Source organism: Oncorhynchus gorbuscha, linkage group LG19 (assembly GCF_021184085.1).
Source record: "Oncorhynchus gorbuscha isolate QuinsamMale2020 ecotype Even-year linkage group LG19, OgorEven_v1.0, whole genome shotgun sequence".
Taxonomy (NCBI): Eukaryota; Metazoa; Chordata; class Actinopteri; order Salmoniformes; family Salmonidae; genus Oncorhynchus; species Oncorhynchus gorbuscha.
The window spans coordinates 67,867,009-67,894,196 of record NC_060191.1 but is presented as its reverse complement, the minus strand read 5'-3'; the positions used below and the strand labels follow the sequence as shown (position 1 = coordinate 67,894,196).

Sequence of the window (27,188 nt, the reverse complement as noted above, 5' to 3'; positions counted from 1 at the left end):
GATCTACAACACCTATAGTATGTGTCTCTGTGTAACTGTCTATGGAACTGTTACTGTCTCTGTGTAACTGTCTCTGTGTAACTGTCTATGGAACTGTTACTGTCTCTGTGTAACTCTCTGTGTTACTGTCTCTGTGTTACTTCATTCTCCACTGATCTACAACACGTATAGTATGTGTCTCTCTATTTTTCTGTTCTGTCACTACTAACTATTTTCCCTTCAGTGTTTTTCTCCTTCAAAACTTTTCAATCTTTGCTGACTCTTTCTCCCCTAACGCCTATCTGTGTGTGTGTGTACGCGCGTGTGTGTGTCAGACTCTGAGCTCGGTGCAGAAGTTGGTGGACATTGAGCCTTCGCCCGTCAGTGCCATGAGGATGACGCTGGCACAGGTAGACCTAACCACTAGCCTCTACCCGCCAAGCCACCACCAACCATCTAGAGCCATAACATGACCCTGGCTGCTGCATGCTATCCACCCATTGTAATGACACATTATATCCATAACAAGCACACGGATTAGCCTCAGCCATAACCGTGGTTGCTAAATGACTTTATACACGCTGAACGACCACAGGGTAGTAGTTGTGACCATGACCTCTGATGGTTGAGCTGTTACCATGGCTGTTCCACTACAACCATTACCACAACTATGGCTGTTCCACTACAACCATTACCATGGCTGTTCCACTACCACCATTACCACAACTATGGCTGTTCCACTACAACCATTACCATGCTGTTCCACTACAACCATTACCACAACTATGGCTGTTCCACTACAACCATTACCATGGCTGTTCCACTACCACCATTACCACAACTATGGCTGTTCCACTACAACCATTACCATGCTGTTCCACTACAACCATTACCACAACTATGGCTGTTCCACTACAACCATTACCATGCTGTTCCACTACAACCATTACCATGCTGTTCCACTACAACCATTACCATGCTGTTCCACTACAACCATTACCATGCTGTTCCACTACAACCATTACCATGCTGTTCCACTACAACCATTACCATGCTGTTCCACTACAACCATTACCATGCTGTTCCACTACAACCATTACCATGCTGTTCCACTACAACCATTACCATGCTGTTCCACTACAACCATTACCACAACTATGGCTGTTCCACTACCACCATTACCACAACTATGGCTGTTCCACTACAACCATTACCATGCTGTTCCACTACAACTATTACTATGCTGTTCCACTACAACCATTACCATGCTGTTCCACTACAACCATTACCATGCTGTTCCACTACAACCATTACCACAACTATGGCTGTTCCACTACAACCATTACCATGCTGTTCCACTACAACCATTACCATGCTGTTCCACTACAACCATTACCATGCTGTTCCACTACAACCATTACCATGCTGTTCCACTACAACCATTACCATGCTGTTCCACTACAACCATTACCATGGCTGTTCCACTACAACCATTACCATGCTGTTCCACTACAACCATGACCATGGCTGTTCCACTACAACCATTACCACAACTATGGCTGTTCCACTACAACCATTACCACAACCATGGCTGTTCCAATACAACCATTACCACAACCATGGCTGTTCCACTACAACCATTACCATGCTGTTCCACTACAACCATTATCATGGCTGTTCCACTACAACCATTACCACAACTATGGCTGTTCCACTACAACCATTATCATGGCTGTTCCACTACAACCATTACCATGCTGTTCCACTACAAACATGACCATGCTGTTCCTCTACAACCATTATCACAACTATGGCTGTTCCATTATCACAACTATGGCTGTTCCATTATCACAACTATGGCTGTTCCATTATCACAACTGTGGCTGTTCCATTACAACCATTACCATTATCATGGCTGTTCCATTACCACAACCATTGGATTTCCACTATAACCATTATCACAACCATTATCACAACCATGGCTGTTCCACTACAACCATTACCATGGCTGTTCCACTACATCCATTACCACAACCATGGCTGTTCCACTACAACCATTACCACAACTATGGCTGTTCCACTACAACCATTACCACAACTATGGCTGTTCCAATACAACCATTATCACAACCATTACCACAACTATGGCTGTTCCATTACAACCATTACCACAACTATGGCTGTTCCACTACAACCATTACCACAACTATGGCTGTTCCACTACAACCATTACCACAACTATGGCTGTTCCACTACAACCATTATCACAACCATTACCACAACTATGGCTGTTCCATTACAACCATAACCACAACTCTGGCTGTTCTACAGTGACCATAAACGTGACCATGTCCGGAAGCATGACTGCTGCTGTAGAATCTTGACCGTTGCATTCTACCCATACACATGCTGCCATGACCCGGTGGCTGTTGAACCGTGACGGTTCGTTAGTCATTATGACCGTTTAACAATTAGCTTGCCGTTTATGATCTGTTCCCACCAAGACCAAGGATTTTGAACCATGACCACTAATGGTTGTACGTTCAGAAAGCTTGCTGTGTAACCCTCTGCTAGAACATATATCATCTAAGTTATGGTACTGTCATTAGCCCATTCTTCCAGTTCACCTACAGTAGGTATATTAACTGAGCCTAACTCTGCAGCTGTATAATAAGTCCCATTCACACATTAAGCTGCTACTGTTCAACACATTATAGCTGATTTGAATGGTACAGATAGTTAAAATGACACACACGATAGCACAATACCCTACTTATCCAATGATGTTTCCTCTGTTCCCTAAATAGACCATTGTGTGGTTGAAGTGACTGTTAGGGGGTTGAGGTGACTGTTAGGGGGGTTGAGGTGACTGTTAGGGGGTTGAGATGACTGTTAGGGGGTTGAGGTGACTGTTAGGGGGGTTGAGGTGACTGTTAGGGGGGTTGAGGTGACTGTTGGGGGGTTGAGGTGACTGTTAGGGGGGTTGAGGTGACTGTTGGGGGGAGGTTGAGGTGACTGTTAGGGGGGGGTTGAGGTGACTGTTAGGGGGTTGAGGTGACCGTTGGGGGGGGGGTTGAGGTGACCGTTAGGGGGGTTGAGGTGACCGTTAGGGGGGTTGAGGTGACCGTTAGGGGGTTGAGGTGACCGTTAGGGGGGTTGAGGTGACCGTTAGGGGGGTTGAGGTGACCGTTAGGGGTGGTTAAGGTGACCGTTAGGGGTGGTTGAGGTGACCGTTAGGGGGATGAGGTGACCGTTAGGGGGGTTGAGGTGACCGTTAGGGGGGTTGAGGTGACCGTTAGGGGGTTGAGGTGACCGTTAGGTGGGGTCGAGGTGACCGTTAGGGGGTCGAGGTGACCGTTAGGGGGTCGAGGTGACCGTTAGGGGGGGTTCGAGGTGGCCGTTAGGGGGTTGAGGTGACCGTTAGAGGGGGGGTTGAGGTGACCAATAGGGGGGGGTTGAGGTGACCGTTAGGGGGGAGGTTGAGGTGACCGTTAGGGGGGGTTGAGGTGACCGTTAGGGGGTTGAGGTGACCGTTAGGGGGGGTTGAGGTGACCGTTAGGGGGGGGTTGAGGTGACCGTTAGGGGGGTTGAGGTGACAGTTAGGGGGTTGAGGTGACCGTTAGGGGGGTTGAGGTGACCGTTAGGGGGGGGGTTGAGGTGACTGTTAGGGGGTTGAGGTGACTGTTAGGGGGTTGAGGTGACCGTTAGGGGGGTTGAGGTGACTGTTAGGGGGGGTTGAGGGGTCTGGCGTTGATTCTGACTGGTTGTTGTGTGTTAATGCAGTGTAGAGAGGGGGAGTGGATATGTATTACTGGGCTAGGAAGTTAAGGGATGGGCTCCATTGGGAAGACACATAGATTGTGTTAGAACTGCACGGCTCACAACACACACACATTTTCTCTATTATCTCAAGGCAAGCAATAGAAGACTTGTTGTTCTCTTTCTCAATTAAATTAAATTTGCATGGCTATCTTGGCATGTTAAACATATGTTTACATTGCTGAAGCGAGTGAAATGGATAGTTAACAAAAGTCAAATAAACACTCACAAAAGTTTCAGAGGAATAGAGACATTTCAAATGTCATATTATGGCTATATAGTGTTGTAATGATAAGGCAAATAGTTAAATTACAAAAGGGAAAATAAATAAACATAACTCTCTCTCCTCTCACTCTTGTTTAAAAAATGTCTCCTCACTCTCCTCCTCCCTCTGTTTCAAATCAGCCTCTTTCTCTCCTCTCCTCCCTCTGTTTCAAATCAGCCTCTTTCTCTCCTCTCCTCCCTCTGTTTCAAAATCAGCTTCTTTCTCTCCTCTCCTCCCTCTGTTTCAAATCAGCCTCTTTCTCTCCTCTCCTCCATCTGTTTTAATTCAGCCTCTTTCTCTCCTCTCCTCCCTCTGTTTCAAATCAGCCTATTTTCCAAGAAGATGTTATTAGCAGCAGCTGTCACTCACACCTAGTTGTTGCATCTAATTTTCTGGTGTATGTATGTGAGAGGGAGCTTCTTCTAAAGTGGGACTGTACTAGGTGTGGTTGTTAGCTGTATCTACTGAGACTGTACTAGGTGTGGTTGTTAGCTGTATCTACTGAGACTGTACTAGGTGTGGTTGTTAGCTGTATCTACTGAGACTGTACTAGGTGTGGTTGTTAGCTGTATCTACTGAGACTGTACTAGGTGTGGTTGTTAGCTGTATCTACTGAGACTGTACTAGGTGTGGTTGTTAGCTGTATCTACTGAGACTGTACTAGGTGTGGTTGTTAGCTGTATCTACTGAGACTGTACTAGGTGTGGTTGTTAGCTGTATCTACTGAGACTGTACTAGGTGTGGTTGTTAGCTGTATCTACTGAGACTGTACTAGGTGTGGTTGTTAGCTGTATCTACTGAGACTGTACTAGGTGTGGTTGTTAGCTGTATCTACTGAGACTGTACTAGGTGTGGTTGTTAGCTGTATCTACTGAGACTGTACTAGGTGTGGTTGTTAGCTGTATCTACTGAGACTGTACTAGGTGTGGTTGTTAGCTGTATCTACTGAGACTGTACTAGGTGTGGTTGTTAGCTGTATCTACTGAGACTGTACTAGGTGTGGTTGTTAGCTGTATCTGAGACTGAGACTGTATCTAGACTGTGGTGTGTTGTTAGCTGTATCCACTGAGACTGTACTAGGTGTGGTTGTTAGCTGTATCCACTGAGACTGTACTAGGTGTGGTTGTTAGCTGTATCTACTGAGACTGTACTAGGTGTGGTTGTTAGCTGTATCTACTGAGACTGTACTAGGTGTGTTGTTAGCTGTTAGCTGTATCTACTGAGACTACTAGGTGTGGTTGTTAGCTGTATCTACTGAGACTGTACTAGGTGTGGTTGTTAGCTGTATCCACTGAGACTGTACTAGGTGTGGTTGTTAGCTGTATCCACTGAGACTGTACTAGGTGTGGTTGTTAGCTGTATCCACTGAGACTGTACTAGGTGTGGTTGTTAGCTGTATCTGTACTGAGACTGTACTAGGTGTGGTTGTTAGCTGTATCCACTGAGACTGTACTAGGTGTGGTTGTTAGCTGTATCCACTACTGAGACTGTACTAGGTGTGGTTGTTAGCTGTATCCACTGAGACTGTACTAGGTGTGGTTGTTAGCTGTATCCACTGAGACTGTACTAGGTGTGGTTGTTAGCTGTATCCACTGAGACTGTACTAGGTGTGGTTGTTAGCTGTATCCACTGAGACTGTACTAGGTGTGGTTGTTAGCTGTATCCACTGAGACTGTACTAGGTGTGGTTGTTAGCTGTATCCACTGAGACTGTACTAGGTGTGGTTGTTAGCTGTATCCACTGAGACTGTACTAGGTGTGGTTGTTAGCTGTATCCACTGAGACTGTACTAGGTGTGGTTGTTAGCTGTATCCACTGAGACTGTACTAGGTGTGGTTGTTAGCTGTATCCACTGAGACTGTACTAGGTGTGGTTGTTAGCTGTATCCACTGAGACTGTACTAGGTGTGGTTGTTAGCTGTATCCACTGAGACTGTACTAGGTGTGGTTGTTAGCTGTATCCACTGAGACTGTACTAGGTGTGGTTGTTAGCTGTATCCACTGAGACTGTACTAGGTGTGGTTGTTAGCTGTATCCACTGAGACTGTACTAGGTGTGGTTGTTAGCTGTATCCACTGAGACTGTACTAGGTGTGGTTGTTAGCTGTATCCACTGAGACTGTACTAGGTGTGGTTGTTAGCTGTATCCACTGAGACTGTACTAGGTGTGGTTGTTAGCTGTATCCACTGAGACTGTACTAGGTGTGGTTGTTAGCTGTATCTACTGAGACTGTACTAGGTGTGGTTGTTAGCTGTATCCACTGAGACTGTACTAGGTGTGGTTGTTAGCTGTATCCACTGAGACTGTACTAGGTGTGGTTGTTAGCTGTATCTACTGAGACTGTACTAGGTGTGGTTGTTAGCTGTATCCACTGAGACTGTACTAGGTGTGGTTGTTAGCTGTATCCACTGAGACTGTACTAGGTGTGGTTGTTAGCTGTATCCACTGAGACTGTACTAGGTGTGGTTGTTAGCTGTATCCACTGAGACTGTACTAGGTGTGGTTGTTAGCTGTATCCACTGAGACTGTACTAGGTGTGGTTGTTAGCTGTATCCACTGAGACTGTACTAGGTGTGGTTGTTAGCTGTATCCACTGAGACTGTACTAGGTGTGGTTGTTAGCTGTATCCACTGAGACTGTACTAGGTGTGGTTGTTAGCTGTATCCACTGAGACTGTACTAGGTGTGGTTGTTAGCTGTATCCACTGAGACTGTACTAGGTGTGGTTGTTAGCTGTATCTACTGAGACTGTACTAGGTGTGGTTGTTAGCTGTACTCCACTGTATCTACTGAGACTGTACTAGGTGGTTGTTAGGTTGTTAGCTGTATCTACTGAGACTGTACTAGGTGTGGTTGTTAGCTGTATCCACTGAGACTGTACTAGGTGTGGTTGTTAGCTGTATCCACTGAGACTGTACTAGGTGTGGTTGTTAGCTGTATCCACTGAGACTGTACTAGGTGTGGTTGTTAGCTGTATCCACTGAGACTGTACTAGGTGTGGTTGTTAGCTGTATCCACTGAGACTGTACTAGGTGTGGTTGTTAGCTGTATCCACTGAGACTGTACTAGGTGTGGTTGTTAGCTGTATCTACTGAGACTGTACTAGGTGTGGTTGTTAGCTGTATCCACTGAGACTGTACTAGGTGTGGTTGTTAGCGGTATCCACTGAGACTGTACTAGGTGTGGTTGTGTGGGGTAATGATGACTCTACAGTAGTTTTTCGGGGAGACTTCATTTCATTTAGGATAGGAGCATCACATTCCATCATTTCCATGGTAACCGCTTAGGAAAAAGGTGTTGTGTTCCTCTTATCTCCATGGTAACTGTGTGTGTGTGTGTGTGTGTGTGTGTGTGTGTGTGTGTGTGTGTGTGTGTGTGTGTGTGTGTGTGTGTGTGTGTGTGTGTGTGTGTGTGTGTGTGTGTGTGTGTGTGTGTGTGTGTGTGTGTGTGTGTGTGTGTGTGTGTGTGTGTGTTGTAGAGTCGTAAGTTGGAGACAGACACGGGGAGCCAGACAGAGGAGCACAGTCTGAACAAGGAGGCCAGGAAATGGGCCACCAGAATGGCCCGAGAACACAAGAACATCACAACCACCACTACAAGAGACCACAGTCCACACACAACCACACACACACAACCACACACACAAACACACACAACCACACACACACACACACACACACACACACAACCACACACACACACACACACACACACACACACACACACACACACACACACAACCACACACACACCACACACACACACACACACACCACACACACACACACACACACACACACACACAACCACACACACACACACACACACACACACACACACAACCACACACACTAGTTGTTCATGTTGGTCCAGACCATCGTTAAAAACAAGATGTGATTTTAGTCTGTGATTTTGAAGTGTGTGTGTGTGTGTGCCGTTAGAGCCTGGAGGAGTGTGAGACACTGGGAGTCCCTCAAACGGAGCAGGGCCGGCTTGATCTGGAGCTGAAGATAGAGGATACCAAAGAGAGCATCCGCAAGGCTGAGGTTTGTGTTTGTTAGAAGAAAGGTAGACCTACAGGCTGCAGTATACCCTCTTTCCCCCAGCTCTCTAAGTACAGTTGTCTCTCCATGGATTCTCTCAGAGACAGCCTGTCAGACTGTGAATCAGATCAATGCATCTCCTCTCCTTCCTTTGATGTCCAGGCTGTATCACATCCGGCTGTGATTGGTCCCATTAGGCGGTGCACAATTGGCCCATCGTCTTCCTGGCTTAGTCGGGGTAGGCTGTCATTATAAATAAGAATTTGTTCTTAACTGACTTGCCTAATTAAATAAAGGTTAAATAAAAAATCATATCTGTCCTCTCGGTCTCTGTGATTTCCCTCTCTCTGGCACCCCCTGCTGGCTGATGTAGTCATAGCGCCCACAGACAGAGATGAGAAATTCACACGGATATGAACCACTCTCCACATCGCCCATCCCTCCAACTCTCTCCACCTCCCTTTCTGTCCACCACCCTCCCATCTGTCTACCTCCCCTCCCTCCCCCTCTCTCTCCCAGTCCCCATTATCTCCTGCTGTCTGTTGAATGTCTGAGCCCATTTGGATCTAATGGGTCCTGAGGGGAGGAGCAGAGCCAGGACAACCAATAGTCTATGACGGGTGGGGTCAGAGGAGGAAGCATTAGTGATGAAAGTGTACTCAATAATTAACAACATTCCACTTCCTGATACTGATCAGACATTAAAGGGCTTTTATCTCCATGAAAATGTACTGTAATGAGTTTATCTCCCTGTACTTCCTTTGTACATACAGTACCTGTGAAAAGTTTGGACACACCTACTCATTCAAGGGCTTTTATTTATTTTTACTATTTTCTACATTGTAAAATAACAGTCAAGACAACAACACTATGAAATAACACATATGGAATCATGTAGTAACCAAAAAAAGTGTTAAACAAATATAAATATAAATAAATATATTTTAGATTTTAGTTTCTTCAAAGTAGCCACCCTTTGCTCTGATAACAGCTTTGCACACTCTTGGCATTCTCTCAAACAGCTTCATGAGAAATGCTTTTCCAGCAGTCTTGAAGGGGTTCCGAGATATGCTGAGCACTTGTTGGCTGCTTTTCCTTCACTCTGCGGTCCAACTCATCCCAAACTATCTGAATTGGTTTGAGGTCGGGCCAGGTCATCTGATGCAGCACTACATCACTCTCCTTCTTGGTCAAATAGCCCTTACACAGCCTGGAGGTGTGTTGGGTCATTGTCCTGTTGAAAAACAAATGATAGTCCCACTAGTCTCAAACCAGATGGGATGGCGTATTGCTGCAGAATTCTGTGGTAACCATGCTGGTTAAATGTGCCTTGAATTCTAAATAAATCACTGACAGTGTCACCATCAAAGCACCCCCACACCATCAAACCTCCTCCTCCATGCTTCATGGTGGGAACCACACAAGCGGAGATCATCCGTTCACCTACACTGCATTTCACAAAGACACGGCGGTTGGAACCAAAAATCTCAAATGTGGACTCATGAGACCAAAGGACAGATTTCTACCGGTCTAATGTCCAATTGCTCGTGTTTCTTGGCCCAAGCAAGTTTCTTATTATTATTGGTGTCCTTTAGTAGTGGTTTCGTTCAGCAATTCGACCACGAAGGCCTTGAAGAAACTTTCAAAGTTCTTGATATTTTCCGGATTGACTGACGTTCATGTCATAATGTAATGATTGACTGCCGTTTCTCTTTGCTTATTTGAGCTGTTCTTGCCATAATATGGACTTGGTCTTTTACCAAATAGGGCTTTCTTCTATATATCACCCCTACCTTGTCACAACACAACTGATTGGCTCAAACGCATTATGAAGGAAAGAAATTCCACAAATTAACTTTTAACAATGTACACCTGTTAATTTAAATGCATTCCAGGTGACTACATCAGCTGGTTGAGAGAATGCCAAAAGTGTGCAAAGCTGTCATCAAGGCAAAGGGTGGCTACTCTGAAAAATCTCAAATATATTTTGATTTGTTTAACACTTTTTTGGATACTACATTTCATAGTTGTGATGTCTTCACTAATATTCTACAATGTAGAAAATAGTAAAGATAAAGAAAAACCCTTGAATGAGGAGTAGGTGTGTCCACTCTTTTGACTGGTACTGTACATACTACTTATCTGGGATAGATTGAGTGTTGATGGGATAGATTGAGTCCTCCAACGTCCCGTGTCAGTTATATTGATTACCAAGCAGTGTGTGTAACCTCTCTCACTCCAGACAGTAAAGCTGAAGGCAGAGGCTCGTCTGGACCTGCTGAGACAGGTGGGCGTTGCCGTGGATACCTGGCTGAAGAGCGCCATGAACCAGGTGATGGAGGAGCTGGAAAATGAGCGCTGGGCTACAGTAAACTACACTACCCACGATCCCTCACTCTCGGTGAGACACCTGCCCTCCCTCCCTCACACTACATCACTGTCCCTCATTTTGAAGGAAACTACCCACAATCCCTCACTACACTCCCTGCAATGCCCGTCTCCCACTACCTGTCATCATCACAGACAAATGTATATTTGCCACACGGCAGCCAAGGCATGCGTGTGTGGACTTCAGCACTTTGGTCCTGTGTGTGTGTGTGTGTGTGTGTGTGTGTGTGTGTGTGTGTGTGTGTGTGTGTGTGTGTGTGTGTGTGTGTGTGTGTGTGTGTGTGTGTGTGTGTGTGTGTGTGTGTGTGTGTGTGTGTGTGTGTGTGTGTGTGTGTGTGTGTGTGTGTGTGTGTGTGTCAGCAGGATGTTGAGGTAAGCAGTCTGCTCCTATTCACTACTTAACATTCTGTTCACATGATACTGCAGCAACCACCAGAGAAAGAGAGAGGGGGTGGAGAGAGAGAGGAAGTGATACAGGGGGATAGAGTAGGTGGAGAGAGTGGGGAAAGTGATAATGGGAGAAAGTGGTGTGGATGACAAGAGTAACAGTTAGAGAATTAGTTGAGGGAGTTGTCTGTTCCCTCGGCCCATTGTTCATTTCACACCAGTGTGATGGAGAGCAAAGTATCTCCTAATCAATTAACCTTTCCCCCGAAGTAATAACTACTGGTAAGGTGACTGGGAATATGGCAGAATACAAACAGTGTAGTTATTCCCTCCGCAAGGCAATCAAACAGGCAAAACGTCAGTATAGAGACAAAGTGGAGTCGCAATTCAACCGTTCCGACACAGGACGTATGTGGCAGGGTCTACAGACAATCCCAGAGTACAAAAGGAAAACCAGCCACGTCGAGGACACCGACGTCTTGCTTCCGGACAAACTAAACACCTTCTTCTCCCGCTTTGAGGATAACACAGTGCCACCGACCCGACCCGGTATCAAGGACTGTGGGCTCTCCTTCTACATGGCCAACGTGAGTAAGACATTTAAGCGTGTTAACCCGGCATCCCTAGCCGCGTCCTCCGAGCATGCGCAGACCAGCTGGCTGGAATATTTACGGACATATCCCAGTCTGCTGTCCCCACATGCTTCAAGATGGCCACCATTGTTCCTGTACCCAAGAAAGCAAAAGTAACTGAACTAAATGACTGTCATCATAAAGTGCTTTGAGAGACTAGTCAAGGATCATATCACCTCTACCTTACCTGTCACCTAGACCCATTTCAATTTGCTTACCGCCCCAATAGATCCACAGACGATGTAATCGCCATCACACTGCACACTGCCCTATCCCACCTGGACAAGAGCAATACCTATGTAAGAATGCTGTTCACTTCACTGATCTTCAACACTGGAGCCCCACAAGGGTGCTCAGCCCCCTCCTGTACTCCCTGTTCACCCATGACTTCATGGCCACGCACACCTCCAATCATCAAGTTTGCAGACGACACAACAATGACGATTAGCAACAATGACGAGACAGCCTACGGGGAGGAGGTGAGGGCTCTGGGAGTGTGGTGAGTGAGAGGGGATTTTCCTGTCAACGTCAACAAAACAAAGGAGAGGATCATGGACTTCAGGCAACAGCAGAGAGACCGCCCCCCTTTCCACATCGACGGGACCGCAGTGGAGAAGGTTGAAAGCTTCAAGTTCCTCAACGTACACATCACTGACCATCTGAAATGGTCCACCCATACAGACCGTGTGGTGAAGAAGGCGCAACAGCGTCTCTTCAACCTCCTGTGAGGAAAACCCTCAAACTTTTACAGGTGCACAATCGAGAGCATCCTGTCGGGCTGTATCACCGCTTGGTACGGCAACTGCACCACCTACAACTACAGGGCTCTCCAGAGGGTAGTGAGGTCTGCCCAACGCATCACCGGGGGCAAACTACCTGCCCTCCAGCACCCAATGTCACAGGGAGACCAAAAAGATCATCAAGGACAACAACCACCTAAGCCACTGCCTGTTTCTCCCCTCTATCATTCAGAAGGCGAGGTCAGTACAGGTGCATCAAAGCTGGGACAGAGAGACTAGAAAAACAGCTTCTATCTCAAAGCCATCAGACTGTTAAACAGCCACCACCAGCACAGAGAGGCTGCTGCCTACATACCGGACTTGAAATCACTGGCCACTTTAATAAATGGAACACTAGTCACTTTAATAATGTTCACATGTCTTGCATTACTCATCTCATATGTATATACTCTATTCTATTCTACTGTGTCTTAGTCTATGCTGCTTTGATATTGCTCGTACTTATATTTGTGTGTATTGGGTTTATGTTGTGTAATTTGTTAGATATTACTTGTTAGATATTACTGCACTGTTGGAGCTAGAAACACAAGCATTTCGCTACACCCGCAATAACATCTGCCTAACATGTGTATGTGACCAATAACATCTGTTAAATATGTGTATGTGACCAATAACATCTGTTAAATATGTGTATGTGACCAATAACATCTGTTAAATATGTGTATGTGACCAATAACATCTGTTAAATATGTGTATGTGACCAATAACATCTGTTAAATATGTGTATGTGACCAATAACATCTGCTAACCATGTGTATGTGACCAATAACATCTGCTAACCATGTGTATGTGACCAATAACATCTGCTAACCATGTGTATGTGACCAATAACATCTGCTAACCATGTGTATGTGACCAATAACATCTGCTAACCATGTGTATGTGACCGATAACATCTGATAACCATGTGTATGTGACCATTAACATCTGCTAACCATGTGTATGTGACCATTAACATCTGCTAACCATGTGTATGTGACCATTAACATCTGCTAACCATGTGTATGTGACCATTAACATCTGCTAACCATGTGTATGTGACCATTAACATCTGCTAACCATGTGTATGTGACCATTAACATCTGCTAACCATGTGTATGTGACCATTAACATCTGCTAACCATGTGTATGTGACCATTAACATCTGCTAACCATGTGTATGTGACCATTAACATCTGCTAACCATGTGTATGTGACCATTAACATCTGCTAACCATGTGTATGTGACCATTAACATCTGTTAACCATGTGTATGTGACCGATAACAATACGATTTGATTTAATACTATAGTGTAGTACAATCCTCTTCTAAGAATTCCTTCTGGCCGTGACGATGATGATGATGATGATGACACCTGTTACCTATTGATCTCTATCTTTTTGTTTGACAACTACAAGGTGTTTACATGGCTATTATTATTCAAAGTAGAATGGACCAATACTATTTTTTTAACTTCTCACTCTAAGCTAAATGTCTTAACCTAGACACACACACACACACACACACACACACACACACACACACACACACACACACACACACACACACACACACACACACACACACACACACACACACACACACACACACACACACACACACACACACACACACACACACACACACACACACACACACAGTATTGTACAGCTAAACTTGTGGGGACGTACAATTCAGTCCAATAAAACTAAAACTAACCCTAGCTCTTAACCCTAATTCTAACACTAATTCTAACCTGAACCCAAACCCCCTAGAAATAGCATTTGACCTTGTAGGGATTTTGTGGGGACTAAGAAAATGTCCCCAGTTGGTCAAATGTTTGTTTGTTTTCTATTCTATTATAGTTAAACACGTCCACACTAGAGGTCGACCGATTAATCGGAATGGCCGATTAATTAGGGCCGATTTCAAGTTTTCATAACAATCGGAAATCGTCCGATTTGCCAAATGTTTATTTTTAATTTTTTATACCTTTATTTAACTAAGGAAGTCGGTTAAGAACACATTCTCATTTTCAATGATGGCTTAGGAACGGTGGGTTAACTGCCTCGTTCAGGGGCAGAACGACAGATTTTCACCGTGTCAGCTCGGGGGATCCAATCTTGCAACCTTACAGTTAACTAGTCCAACGCGATAACGACCTGCCTCTCTCTCGTTGCACTACACAAGGAGACTGCCTGTTACGCGAATGCAGTAAGCCAAGGTAAGTTGCTAGCTAGCATTAAACTTATCTTATAAAAAACAATCAATCATAATCACTAGTTAACTATACAGGGTTGTGATGTTACTAGATATTATCTAGCGTGTCCTGTGTTGCATAAAATCTGACTTGGCATACAAGTATCTAAGTATCTGACTGAGCGGTCGTAGGCAGAAGCAGGCGCATAAACATTAATTCAAACAGCACTTTCGTACGTTTTTGCCAGCAGCTCTTCGTTGTGCGTCAAGCATTACGCTGTTTATGACTTCAAGCCTATCAACTCCCGAGATGAGGCTGTTGTAACCGAAGTGAAATGGCTAGCTAGTTAGTGCGCGCTAATAGCATTTCAAACGTCACTTGCTCTGAGCCTTCTAGTGGTTGTTCCCCTTGCTCTGCATGGGTATCGCTGCTTCGATGGTGGCTGTTGTCGTTGTGTTGCTGGTTCGAGCCCAGGGAGGAGCTAGGAGAGGGACGGAAGCTATACTGTTACACTGGCAATACTAAAGTGCCTATAAGAACATCCAATAGTCAAAGGTTATTGACATACAAATGGTATAGAGGGAAATAGTCCTAGAATTCCTATAATAACTACAACCTAAAACTATTGAAGACTCATGTTAAAAGGAACCACCAGCTTTCATATGTTCTCATGTTCTGAGCAAAGAACTGAAACGTTAGCTTTCTTACATGGCACATATTGCACCACAAATAAATAAATAAAAAGCGTCCGATTAATCAGTATTTTTGGCCCTCCAATAATCGGTATCGGCGTTGAAAAATGATAATCGGTTGACCTCTAGTCCACACACACACACAGCTGTTGTTTTTCTGCTCCAATGGAGGTGTAGAGTTTAGTGATTTTCTCAGCTTTTTATCAGGAACATAGTGAGTTTTGAATACACACAGAGAAAAACACACACAGTTGTTCTGTCCTAGTTGGGTTGCTGTGTCCGACTCTCAATGGGGGCAGGCCCATATGCCACCTGAATCACCTGATCTCCGTGAGCCAATAAGATTCCCTGAGGAAAGGTAGAGGAGGGGTCAGGGCATAAAGGTTTAACATCGACGCCCTCCATATCACCTGACTCAGAAGGACAAGGAGAGAGAACCGGAGAGAACCAGACTGGATCATTTGGAAGTAGCTCATTGTGACGTGTCTGTGTGTAGGGCCCGGTTGATCTGGAGCGCTCGGAGGGAGAGGAGTGTGAGGAGAACATGGAGGTGTTTGATGACAGCAGCTCCAGCCCCTCTGGGACTCTCAGGAACTACCCACTCACCTGCAAAGTCCTCTACTCATACAAGGTAATACACACACACACACACACACACACACACACACACACACACACACACACACACACACACACACACACACACACACACACACACACACACACACACACACACACACACACACACACACACACACACACACACACACAAGCTTGTTTTGTTCCCACCCATCAGGTCAGGGTGCCCCCACCCATCAGGTCAGGTCAGGGTGCCCCACCCATCAGGTCAGGCTGCCCCCCCCCCATCAGGTCAGGCTGCCCCTCCCATCAGGTCAGGCTGCCCCCCCCCCCCCCCCCCCATCAGGTCAGGGTGCCCCCACCCATCAGGTCAGGCTGCCCCCCCCCCCATCAGGTCAGGGTCCCCCCCATCAGGTCAGGGTGCCCCCCCCCATCAGGTCAGAATCAGAGGGCCCCACCCAGCAGGTCAGAATCAGAGGGCCCCACCCAGCAGGTCAGGATCAGAGGGCCCCACCCAGCAGGTCAGGATCAGAGGGCCCCACCCAGCAGGTCAGGATCAGAGGGCCCCACCCATCAGGTCAGAATCAGAGGGCCCCACCCATCAGGTCAGAATCAGAGGGCCCCACCCATCAGGTCAGAGGGCCCCACCCATCAGGTCAGAGGGCCCCACCCATCAGGTCAGAGGGCCCCACCCATCAGGTCAGAGGGCCCCACCCATCAGGTCAGAGGGCCCCACCCATCAGGTCAGAGGGCCCCACCCATCAGGTCAGAGGGCTCCACCCATCAGGTCAGAGGGCCCCACCCATCAGGTCAGAGGGCCCCACCCATCAGGTCAGAGGGCCCCACCCATCAGGTCAGAGGGCCCCACCCATCAGGTCAGAGGGCCCCACCCATCAGGTCAGAGGGCCCCACCCATCAGGTCAGAGGGCCCCACCCATCAGGTCAGAGGGCCCCACCCATCAGGTCAGAGGGCCCCACCCATCAGGTCAGAGGGCCCCACCCATCAGGTCAGAGGGCCCCACCCATCAGGTCAGAGGGCCCCACCCATCAGGTCAGAGGGCCCCACCCATCAGGTCAGAATCAGAGGGCCCCACCCATCAGGTCAGAATCAGAGGGCCCCACCCATCAGGTCAGAATCAGAGGGCCCCACCCATCAGGTCAGAATCAGAGGGCCCCACCCATCAGGTCAGAATCAGAGGGCCCCACCCATCAGGTCAGAATCAGAGGGCCCCACCCATCAGGTCAGAATCAGAGGGCCCCACCCAGCAGGTCAGAATCAGAGGGCCCCACCCAGCAGGTCAGAATCAGAGGGCCCCACCCAGCAGGTCAGAATCAGAGGGCCCCACCCATCAGGTCAGAATCAGAGGGCCCCACCCATCAGGTCAGAATCAGAGGGCCCCACCCAGCAGGTCAGAATCAGAGGGCCCCACCCAGCAGGTCAGAATCAGAGGGCCCCACCCAGCAGGTCAGAATCAGAGGGCCCCACCCAGCAGGTCAGAATCAGAGGGCCCCACCCAGCAGGTCAGAATCAGAGGGCCCCACCCAGCAGGTCAGAATCAGAGGGCCCCACCCAGCAGGTCAGAATCAGAGGGCCCCACCCAGCAGGTCAGAATCAGAGGGTCCCACCCAGCAGGTCAGAATCAGAGGGTCCCACCCAGCAGGTCAGAATCAGAGGGTCCCACCCAGCAGGTCAGAATCAGAGGGCCCCACCCAGCAGGTCAGAATCAGAGGGCCCCACCCATCAGGTCAGAATCAGAGGGCCCCACCCATCAGGTCAGAATCAGAGGGCCCCACCCATCAGGTCAGAATCAGAGGGCCCCACCCATCAGGTCAGAATCAGAGGGCCCCACCCATCAGGTCAGAATCAGAGGGCCCCACCCATCTGAACACTGGTTTATATGTAACATTATAGCCATGAAATATCAGTTGTCTGTATTGTCCATTGTTAATTATCCTCATTTTCACCTTTCTCCTCCCTTCTCCCCTTTCCTATCTTTCACTCGCTCTCTCTGTCTGTCTCTCTTTCTCTGTCTCGCACTGTCTGTCTCCCTGTCTGTCTCCCTGTCTGTCTCTCTTTCTCGCACTGTCTGTCTCCCTGTCTGTCTCCCTGTCTGTCTCCCTGTCTGTCTCTCCCTGTCTGTCTCTCCCTGTCTGTCTCTCCCTGTCTGTCTCTCCCTGTCTGTCTCTCCCTGTCTGTCTGTCTCCCTGTCTGTCTGTCTCCCTGTCTCTCCCTGTCTGTGTCTCTGTCTGTCTGTGTCTCTGTCTGTTTCCCTGTCCGTGTCTCTGTCTGTCTCCCTGTCTGTGTCTCTGTCTCTCCCTGTCTGTGTCTCTGTCTGTCTGTGTCTCTGTCTGTCTCCCTGTCTGTCTCCCTGTCTGTGTCCCTGTCTGTGTCCCTGTCTGTCTCTCTGTCTGTGTCTCTGTCTGTCTCTGTCTGTCTGTGTCTGTCTCCCTGTCTGTGTCTCTGTCTGTGTCTCTGTCTGTGTCTCTGTCTGTGTCTCTGTCTGTGTCTCTGTCTGTGTCCCTGTCTGTCTCCCTGTCTGTCTCTCTGTCTGTGTCTCTGTCTGTCTGTGTCTGTCTCCCTGTCTGTCTCCCTGTCTGTCTCCCTGTCTGTGTCCCTGTCTGTCTCCCTGTCTCTCCCTGTCTGTGTCCCTGTCTGTCTCCCTGTCTCCCTGTCTGTCTCCCTGTCTGTCTCCCTGTCTGTCTCCCTGTCTGTCTCCCTGTCTGTCTCTGTCTGTGTCTCTGTCTGTGTCCCTGTCTGTGTCCCTGTCTGTGTCCCTGTCTGTCTCCCTGTCTGTGTCTCTGTCTGTGTCTCTGTCTGTGTCCCTGTCTGTCTCCCTGTCTGTGTCTCCAGGCGTCTCAGCCAGATGAGTTGAGTATAGAGGAGCATGAGATGTTGGAGGTGATAGAGGATGGAGACATGGAGGACTGGGTCAAGGTAACAACAGCAATCAGACAGTAAACACAGTGTAATATAGTCCTCTTTCATTGCTTGACCAGGGTTGTCCTTTAACACAGAGCTCTGTAATTAGTTAACGGTCTTAACATCCTGTTGTGTAATTGGTTGTTTCAGGCGAGGAACAAGAGGGGGCTGATTGGCTACGTCCCAGAGAAGTATCTTCAGTTCCCCACCTCTAACAGCCTACTGAGCATGCTCCAGTCTCTCTCTGCCCTGGACGCACGATCACACACCTCCTCCAACTCCACCGAGCCAGAGATACACACAGGCAGCATCAACGGAGACGCCAGCTGTAAGAACACACACACACACACACACGTACACACCACTACACACACACACCATTACACACACATATGTACACCACTACACACACACACCATTACACACACACATGTACACCACTACACACACACCCCATTACACACACATGTACACACCACTACACACACACACACCATTACACACACACATGTACACCACTACACACACACACCATTACACACACACACACACCATTACACACACATGTACACACCACTACACACACACACACCATTACCAACACATGTACACACCACTACACACACACACCATTACACACACATGTACACACCACTACACACACACACACCATTACCAACACATGTACACACCACTACACACACACACACACACCATTACACACACACGTACACCACTACACACACACACCATTACACACACATGTACACACCATTACACACACATGTACACACCACTACACACACACACACCATTACACACACACCATTACACACACACACCATTACACACACGTGTACACACCACTACACACACATTCACAAAAACTAGGCAAATACAAAACACTCTCAGACTATAGAAACATTTTCAACTTTGTTGTCATATCAAGACAATGATCGAAACAACGATCAGAACCCAGTGTGTGTTAACTCACCTCAATAGTAAACGTCTGAACCCAGTGTGTGTTACCTCACCTCAATAGTAAACGTCTGAACCCAGTGTGTGTTACCTCACCTCAATAGTAAACGTCTGAACCCAGTGTGTGTTACCTCACCTCAATAGTAAACGTCTGAACCCAGTGTGTGTTACCTCACCTCAATAGTAAACGTCTGAACCCAGTGTGTGTTACCTCACCTCAATAGTAAACGTCTGAACCCAGTGTGTTACCTCACCTCAATAGTAAACGTCTGAACCCAGTGTGTGTTAACTCACCTCAATAGTAAACGTCTGAACCCAGTGTGTGTTACCTCACCTCAATAGTAAACGTCTGAACCCAGTGTGTGTTACCTCACCTCAATAGTAAACGTCTGAACCCAGTGTGTGTTAACTCACCTCAATAGTAAACGTCTGAACCCAGTATGTTACCTCACCTCAATAGTAAACGTCTGAACCCAGTGTGTGTTACCTCACCTCAATAGTAAACGTCTGAACCCAGTGTGTTAACTCACCTCAATAGTAAACGTCTGAACCCAGTGTGTGTTAACTCACCTCAATAGTAAACATCTGAACCCAGTGTGTTAACTCACTTCAATAGTAAACGTCTGAACCCAGTGTGTGTTAACTCACTTCAATAGTAAACGTCTGAACCCAGTGTGTGTTAACTCACTTCAATAGTAAACGTCTGAACCCAGTGTGTGTTAACTCACTTCAATAGTAAACGTCTGAACCCAGTGTGTGTTAACTCACTTCAATAGTAAACGTCTGAACCCAGTGTGTGTTAATTCACTTCAATAGTAAACTTCTGAACCCAGTGTGTTAACTCACTTCAATAGTAAACGTCTGAACCCAGTGTGGGTTAACTCACTTCAATAGTAAACGTCTGAACCCAGTGTGTGTTAACTCACTTCAATAGTAAACATCTGAACCCAGTGTGTTTTAACTAACTTCAATAGTAAACGTCTGAACCCAGTGTGTTAACTCACCTCAATAGTAAACTTCTGAACCCAGTGTGTTAACTCACCTCAATAGTAAACGTCTGAACCCAGTGTGTTAACTCACCTCAATAGTAAACATCTGAACCCAGTGTGTGTTAATTCACTTCAATAGTAAACGTCTGAACCCAGTGGGTTAACTCACTTCAATAGTAAACGTCTGAACCCAGTGTGGGTTAACTCACTTCAATAGTAAACGTCTGAACCCAGTGTGGGTTAACTCACTTCAATAGTAAACGTCTGAACCCAGTGTGTTAACTCACCTCAATAGTAAACGTCTGAACCCAGTGTGTGTTAACTCACTTCAATAGTAAACGTCTGAACTCAGTGTGGGTTAACTCACTTCAATAGTAAACGTCTGAACCCAGTGTGTTAACTCACCTCAATAGTAAATGTCTGAACCCAGTGTGTGTTAATTCACTTCAATAGTAAACGTCTGAACCCAGTGTGTGTTAACTCACTTCAATAGTAAACGTCTGAACCCAGTGTGTGTTAACTCACTTCAATAGTAAACGTCTGAACCCAGTGTGTGTTAACTCACCTCAATAGTAAACGTCTGAACCCAGTGTGTTAACTCACCTCAATAGTAAACGTCTGAACCCAGTGTGTGTTAACTCACTTCAATAGTAAACATCTGAACCCAGTGTGTTAACTCACTTCAATAGTAAACGTCTGAACCCAGTGTGTGTTAACTCACTTCAATAGTAAACGTCTGAACCCAGTGTGTTAACTCACCTCAATAGTAAACGTCTGAACCCAGTGTGTGTTAACTCACTTCAATAGTAAACGTCTGAACCCAGTGTGGGTTAACTCACTTCAATAGTAAACGTCTGAACCCAGTGTGTGTTAACTCACTTCAATAGTAAACGTCTGAACCCAGTGTGGGTTAACTCACTTCAATAGTAAACGTCTGAACCCAGTGTGTTAACTCACTTCAATAGTAAACGTCTGAACCCAGTGTGTGTTAACTCACCTCAATAGTAAACGTCTGAACCCAGTGTGTTAACTCACCTCAGTAGTAAACGTCTGAACCCGGTGTGTTAACTCACCTCAATAGTAAACGTCTGAACCCGGTGTGTTAACTCACCTCAATAGTAAACGTCTGAACCCAGTGTGTCAACTCACCTCAATAGTAAACGTCTGAACCCAGTGTGTTAACTCACCTCAATAGGTTCAAGCCTCATTGATTGTTCCAGAACTAAGTGATAACCCTCTCTCCCCCTCCCCCGCTGTCTCCCTCCCCTGCTGTCCCTCTCCCCCCCAGTGAGTTTTGTGAGGGCGTTGTATGACTACGCGGGCCAGGCGGATGAGGAGCTGTCATTCCCAGAGGGGGCTGTCATCCGTCTACTCAACAGAGACACCCAAACTGACGATGGCTTCTGGGAGGGAGAGTTTAACGGACGAGTGGGAGTGTTCCCTTCTGTACTGGTGGAGGACCTGACGGAGAGCGGAGAGAATGGAGCACACACACTTGTAAACACACGCACCCACTTGAGAACAGAAACACACACACACACACACACACACACACACACACACACACACACACACACACACACACACACACACACACACACACACACACACACACACACACACACACACACACACACACACACACACACACACACACACACAAATGCACGCACGCATACACACAGCTACAGTACCAGTCAAACATGTTGGGCACACCTACTCATTCAAGGGCATACACTATATTTACATAAGTATATGGACACCCCTTCATACACTATATTTACATAAGTATGTGGACACCCCTTCAAATTAGTGGATTTGGCTATTTCAGCCAGACCCGTTGCTGACAGGTGTATAAAATTGAGCACAAAGCCATGCAACCTCCATAGACAAACATTGGCAGTAGAATGGCCTTACTGAAGAGCTCAGTGACTTTCAATGTGACAGCGTCATAGGATGCCACCTTTCCAACAAGTCAATTCATCAAATTTCTGCCCTCCTAGAGCTGCCCCGGTCAACTTTAAGTGCTGTTATTGTGAAGTGGAAACATCTAGGAGCAACAACGGTTCATCCGCAGACTGCCGAGTGCTGAAGAGCGTAAAAATCGTCTGACCTCAGTTGCAACACTCACTACCGAGTTCCAGACTCTGGAAGCAACGTCAGCACAATAACTGTTTGTTGGGAGCTGGGGGTTTCCATGGCCGAGCAGCCACACACAAGCCTAAGATCACCATGTGCAATGACACACATTGGACTGGTTTTAAAGCTCGTTGCCATTGGACTCTGAAGCAGTGGAAACATGTTCTCTGGGGGGGACGAATCACCATCTGGCAGTGCGACGGACAATTCTGGGTTTGGCAGATGCCATAAGAACGCTACCTGTCCCAATGCATTGTGCCAACTGTAAAGTTTGGTGGAGGAGGAATAATGGTCTGGGGCTGTTTTTTCATGGTTCGGGCTAGACCCCTTAGTTCCTGTAAAGGGGGAATCTTAATGCTACAGCATACAATGACATTCTAGTTACATTTACATTACATTTAAGTCATTTAGCAGACGCTCTTATCCAGAGCGACTTACAAATTGGTGCATTCACCTTATGACATCCAGTGGAACAGTCACGTTACAATAGTGCATCTAAATCTTAAAGGGGGAGGGGTGAGAAGGATTACTTATCCTATCCTAGGTATTCCTTAAAGAGGTGGGGTTTCAGGTGTCTCCGGAAGGTGGCGATCGACTCCGCTGTCCTGGCGTCGCGAGGGAGCCCGTTCCACCATTGGGGGGCCAGAGCAGCGAACAGTTTTGACTGGGCTGAGCGGGAACTGCACTTCCTCAGTGGTAGGGAGGCGAGCAGGCCAGAGGTGGATGAACGCAGTGCCCTTGTTTGGGTGTAGGGCCTGATCAGAGCCTGGAGGTACTGAGGTGCCGTTCCCCTCACAGCTCCGTAGGCAAGCACCATGGTCTTGTAGTGGATGCGAGCTTCAACTGGAAGCCAGTGGAGAGAGCGGAGGAGCGGGGTGACGTGAGAGAACTTGGGAAGGTTGAACACCAGACGGGCTGCGGCGTTCTGGATGAGTTGTAGGGGTTTAATGGCACAGGCAGGGAGCCCAGCCAACAGCGAGTTGCAGTAATCCAGACGGGAGATGACAAGTGCCTGGATTAGGACCTGCGCCGCTTCCAGTGTGAGGCAGGGTCGTACTCTGCGGATGTTGTAGAGCATGAACCTACAGGAACGGGCCACCGCCTTGATGTTAGTTGAGAACGACAGGGTGCTGTCCAGGATCACGCCAAGGTTCTTAGCGCTCTGGGAGGAGGACACAATGGAGTTGTCAACCGTGATGGCGAGATCATGGAACGGGCAGTCCTTCCCGGGAGGAAGAGCAGCTCCGTCTTGCCGAGGTTCAGCTTGAGGTGGTGATCCGTCATCCACACTGATATGTCTGCCAGACATGCAGAGATGCGATTCGCCACCTGGTCATCAGATGGGGGAAAGGAGAAGATTAATTGTGTGTCGTCTGCATAGCAATGATAGGAGAGACCATGTGAGGTTATGACAGAGCCAAGTGACTTGGTGTATAGCGAGAATAGGAGAGGGCCTAGAACAGAGCCCTGGGGGACACCAGTGGTGAGAGCGCGTGGTGAGGAGACAGATTCTCGCCACGCCACCTGGTAGGAGCGACCTGTCAGGTAGGACACAATCCAAGCGTGGGCCGCGCCGGAGATGCCCAACTCGGAGAGGGTGGAGAGGAGGATCTGATGGTTCACAGTATCGAAGGCAGCCGATAGGTCTAGAAGGATGAGAGCAGAGGAGAGAGAGTTAGCTTTAGCGGTGCGGAGCGCCTCCGTGATACAGAGAAGAGCAGTCTCAGTTGAACGACTAGTCTTGAAACCTGACTGATTTGGATCAAGAAGGTCATTCTGAGAGAGATAGCGGGAGAGCTGGCCAAGGACGGCACGTTCAAGAGTTTTGGAGAGAAAAGAAAGAAGGGATACTGGTCTGTAGTTGTTGACATCGGAGGGATCGAGTGTAGGTTTTTTCAGAAGGGGTGCAACTCTCGCTCTCTTGAAGACGGAAGGGACGTAGCCAGCGGTCAGGGATGAGTTGATGAGCGAGGTGAGGTAAGGGAGAAGGTCTCCGGAAATGGTCTGGAGAAGAGAGGAGGGGATAGGGTCAAGCGGGCAGGTTGTTGGGCGGCCGGCCGTCACAAGACGCAAGATTTCATCTGGAGAGAGAGGGAGAAAGAGGTCAGAGCACAGGGTAGGGCAGTGTGAGCAGAACCAGCGGTGTCGTTTGACTTAGCAAACGAGGATCGGATGTCGTCGACCTTCTTTTCAAAATGGTTGACGAAGTCATCTGCAGAGAGGGAGGAGGGGGGGAGGAGGGTTCAGGAGGGAGGAGAAGGTGGCAAAGAGCTTCCTAGGGTTAGAGGCAGAAGCTTGGAATTTAGAGTGGTAGAAAGTGGCTTTAGCAGCAGAGACAGAAGAGGAAAATGTAGAGAGGAGGGAGCGAAAGGATGCCAGGTCCGCAGGGAGGCGAGTTTTCCTCCATTTCCGCTCGGCTGCCCGGAGCCCTGTTCTGTGCTTCTAACTCTGTGGCTACAGCATGACAAAACCCCCTGTTCACAAAGCGAGGTCCATAAGGAAATGGCTTGTTGAGATAGGTGTGAAAGAACTTACTGGCCTGCACAGAGTCCTGACCTCAACCCCATCGAACACCTTTGGGATGAATTGTAAAGCCGAATGTGAGCCAAGCCTAATCGCCCAAAATCAGTGCCGACCTCACTAATGCTCTTGTGGCTGAATGGAAGCAAGTCCTGCAACAATATTCCAACATCTAGTGGAAAGCCTTCCCAGAGGAGTGGAGGTTGTTATAGCAGCAAAGGGGGGACCAACTCCTTATTAATGCCCATGAGTTTGGAATGAGATGTTCGTTGAGCAGGTGTCCATATACTTTTGGTCATGTAGTGTATTTGGGTCTACGATGAAACATGGCGTCCATTAATGTGTGTGTTTGGCTGTTATGTCTAGTTCTGTGATTGGTTTAGGAGTGGTCATATCCTTCCTGGAGTTTAACAGGAGTTGTTTACTGTAGATTACAGTGTGATTAGAACTACTCCAGTCCTCTGAGATTAACAGCTCTGTTATCTTGGTTTGGACTGAGTGCTAAACGTTTGTCGCCTGGCTCACTTCCTGTCTGTCGGCCTGGAGAACAATGATATGGAGACTGTGTTTTCAATGGTTTTGAATAAGTCTCGGTATGCAGAATCTGTGAAAGATGATTGACACTGTCCTCTAACCCCTAAATGTCTCTCTCTTTCTGTTTGTCTCCCTCTTTCCATCTTTATCTTTCCTCCCCCTTCCAGATCTCTCCATCTTCGAGGCTGCCCTCCTCCCTGCCACCCCTCCCTCTGTATGATCAGCCCCCGTGCAGCCCCTATGCCACCCCAGACACCCCCACCCCTCCGCCCCTCCCTCGCTCACCCTCTGTCAACGGGGAACACAAGCCGCCTCCCACAACGTACAAGGGACCCACTCACAGTAAGAGAGCGACCAATGCTGGGTTTTGATTTTACACATGTAAGAAAGAGTAACATGACAATTACATACAGTCGGTAAGACTGTAAAATGAGTACATCTCTCTCTGCCTGTCTTTATCTGCCTCTCTCTCTTTCTGTCCCCTTCTCTCTCTTTCTGTCCCCTTCTCTCTGTCTCTGTCTCCTTCTCTCTCTTTCTGTCCCCTTCTCTCTGTCTCTGTCCCCTTCTCTCTGTCTCTGTCCCCTTCTCTCTGTCTCTGTCCCCTTCTCTCTGTCTCTGTCCCCTTCTCTCTGTCTCTGTCTCCTTCTCTCTCTTTCTGTCCCCTTCTCTCTGTCTCTGTCCCCTTCTCTCTGTCTCTGTCCCCTTCTCTCTGTCTCTGTCCCCTTCTCTCTGTCTCTGTCCCCTTCTCTGTCTCTGTCCCCTTCTCTCTGTCTCTGTCCCCTTCTCTCTGTCTCTGTCCCCTTCTCTCTGTCTCTGTCCCCTTCTCTCTGTCTCTGTCCCCTTCTCTCTGTCTCTGTCCCCTTCTCTCTGTCTCTCCCCTTCTCTCTGTCTCTGTCCCCTTCTCTCTGTCTCTCCCCTTCTCTCTGTCTCTGTCCCCTTCTCTCTGTCTCTGTCCCCTTCTCTCTGTCTCTCCCCTTCTCTCTGTCTCTGTCCCCTTCTCTCTGTCTCTGTTCCCTTCTCTCTGTCTCTCTCATCAGATCATAGTTCTGCTCTGAGTCCAGTGTCTCCAGAGTTCACTCCCGACGGAGGCCCTAGCAAACTACGACCTGTAAGCCACCCAAATACTCAACCTTTCAGCAGGCATAGATCAAGGCCAGTATTGGGAGAAGCAGTGTGGATTTAAAGTCATTACTGCATGTAGATCAAGGCCAGTATTGGGAGAAGCAGTGTGGATTTAAAGTCATTACTGCATGTAGATCAAGGCCAGTATTGGGAGAAGCAGTGTGGATTTAAAGTCATTACTGCAGGTAGATCAGATATGTGTTTAATGCCCCCCCTCCCTCCCTC

The 27,188-nt window shown here is 47.6% G+C and overlaps 1 protein-coding gene across 1 annotated transcript in view; it reads left to right on the top strand.

Annotated features, from left to right (window-relative positions):
• The window catches only part of LOC124005772 (F-BAR and double SH3 domains protein 2-like), a 132,105-nt gene that overhangs the window by 104,136 nt on the left and 781 nt on the right, over positions 1-27,188 (top strand). Inside the window, exons 11-19 of the mRNA XM_046315296.1 lie at positions 7,539-7,656; positions 8,000-8,106; positions 10,346-10,504; positions 15,679-15,813; positions 18,613-18,696; positions 18,832-19,009; positions 21,937-22,145; positions 26,009-26,183; positions 26,879-26,949. Of these exons, the coding sequence (XP_046171252.1) occupies positions 7,539-7,656; positions 8,000-8,106; positions 10,346-10,504; positions 15,679-15,813; positions 18,613-18,696; positions 18,832-19,009; positions 21,937-22,145; positions 26,009-26,183; positions 26,879-26,949 (1,236 nt within the window). The remainder of the gene's footprint in view (positions 1-7,538; positions 7,657-7,999; positions 8,107-10,345; positions 10,505-15,678; positions 15,814-18,612; positions 18,697-18,831; positions 19,010-21,936; positions 22,146-26,008; positions 26,184-26,878; positions 26,950-27,188) is intronic.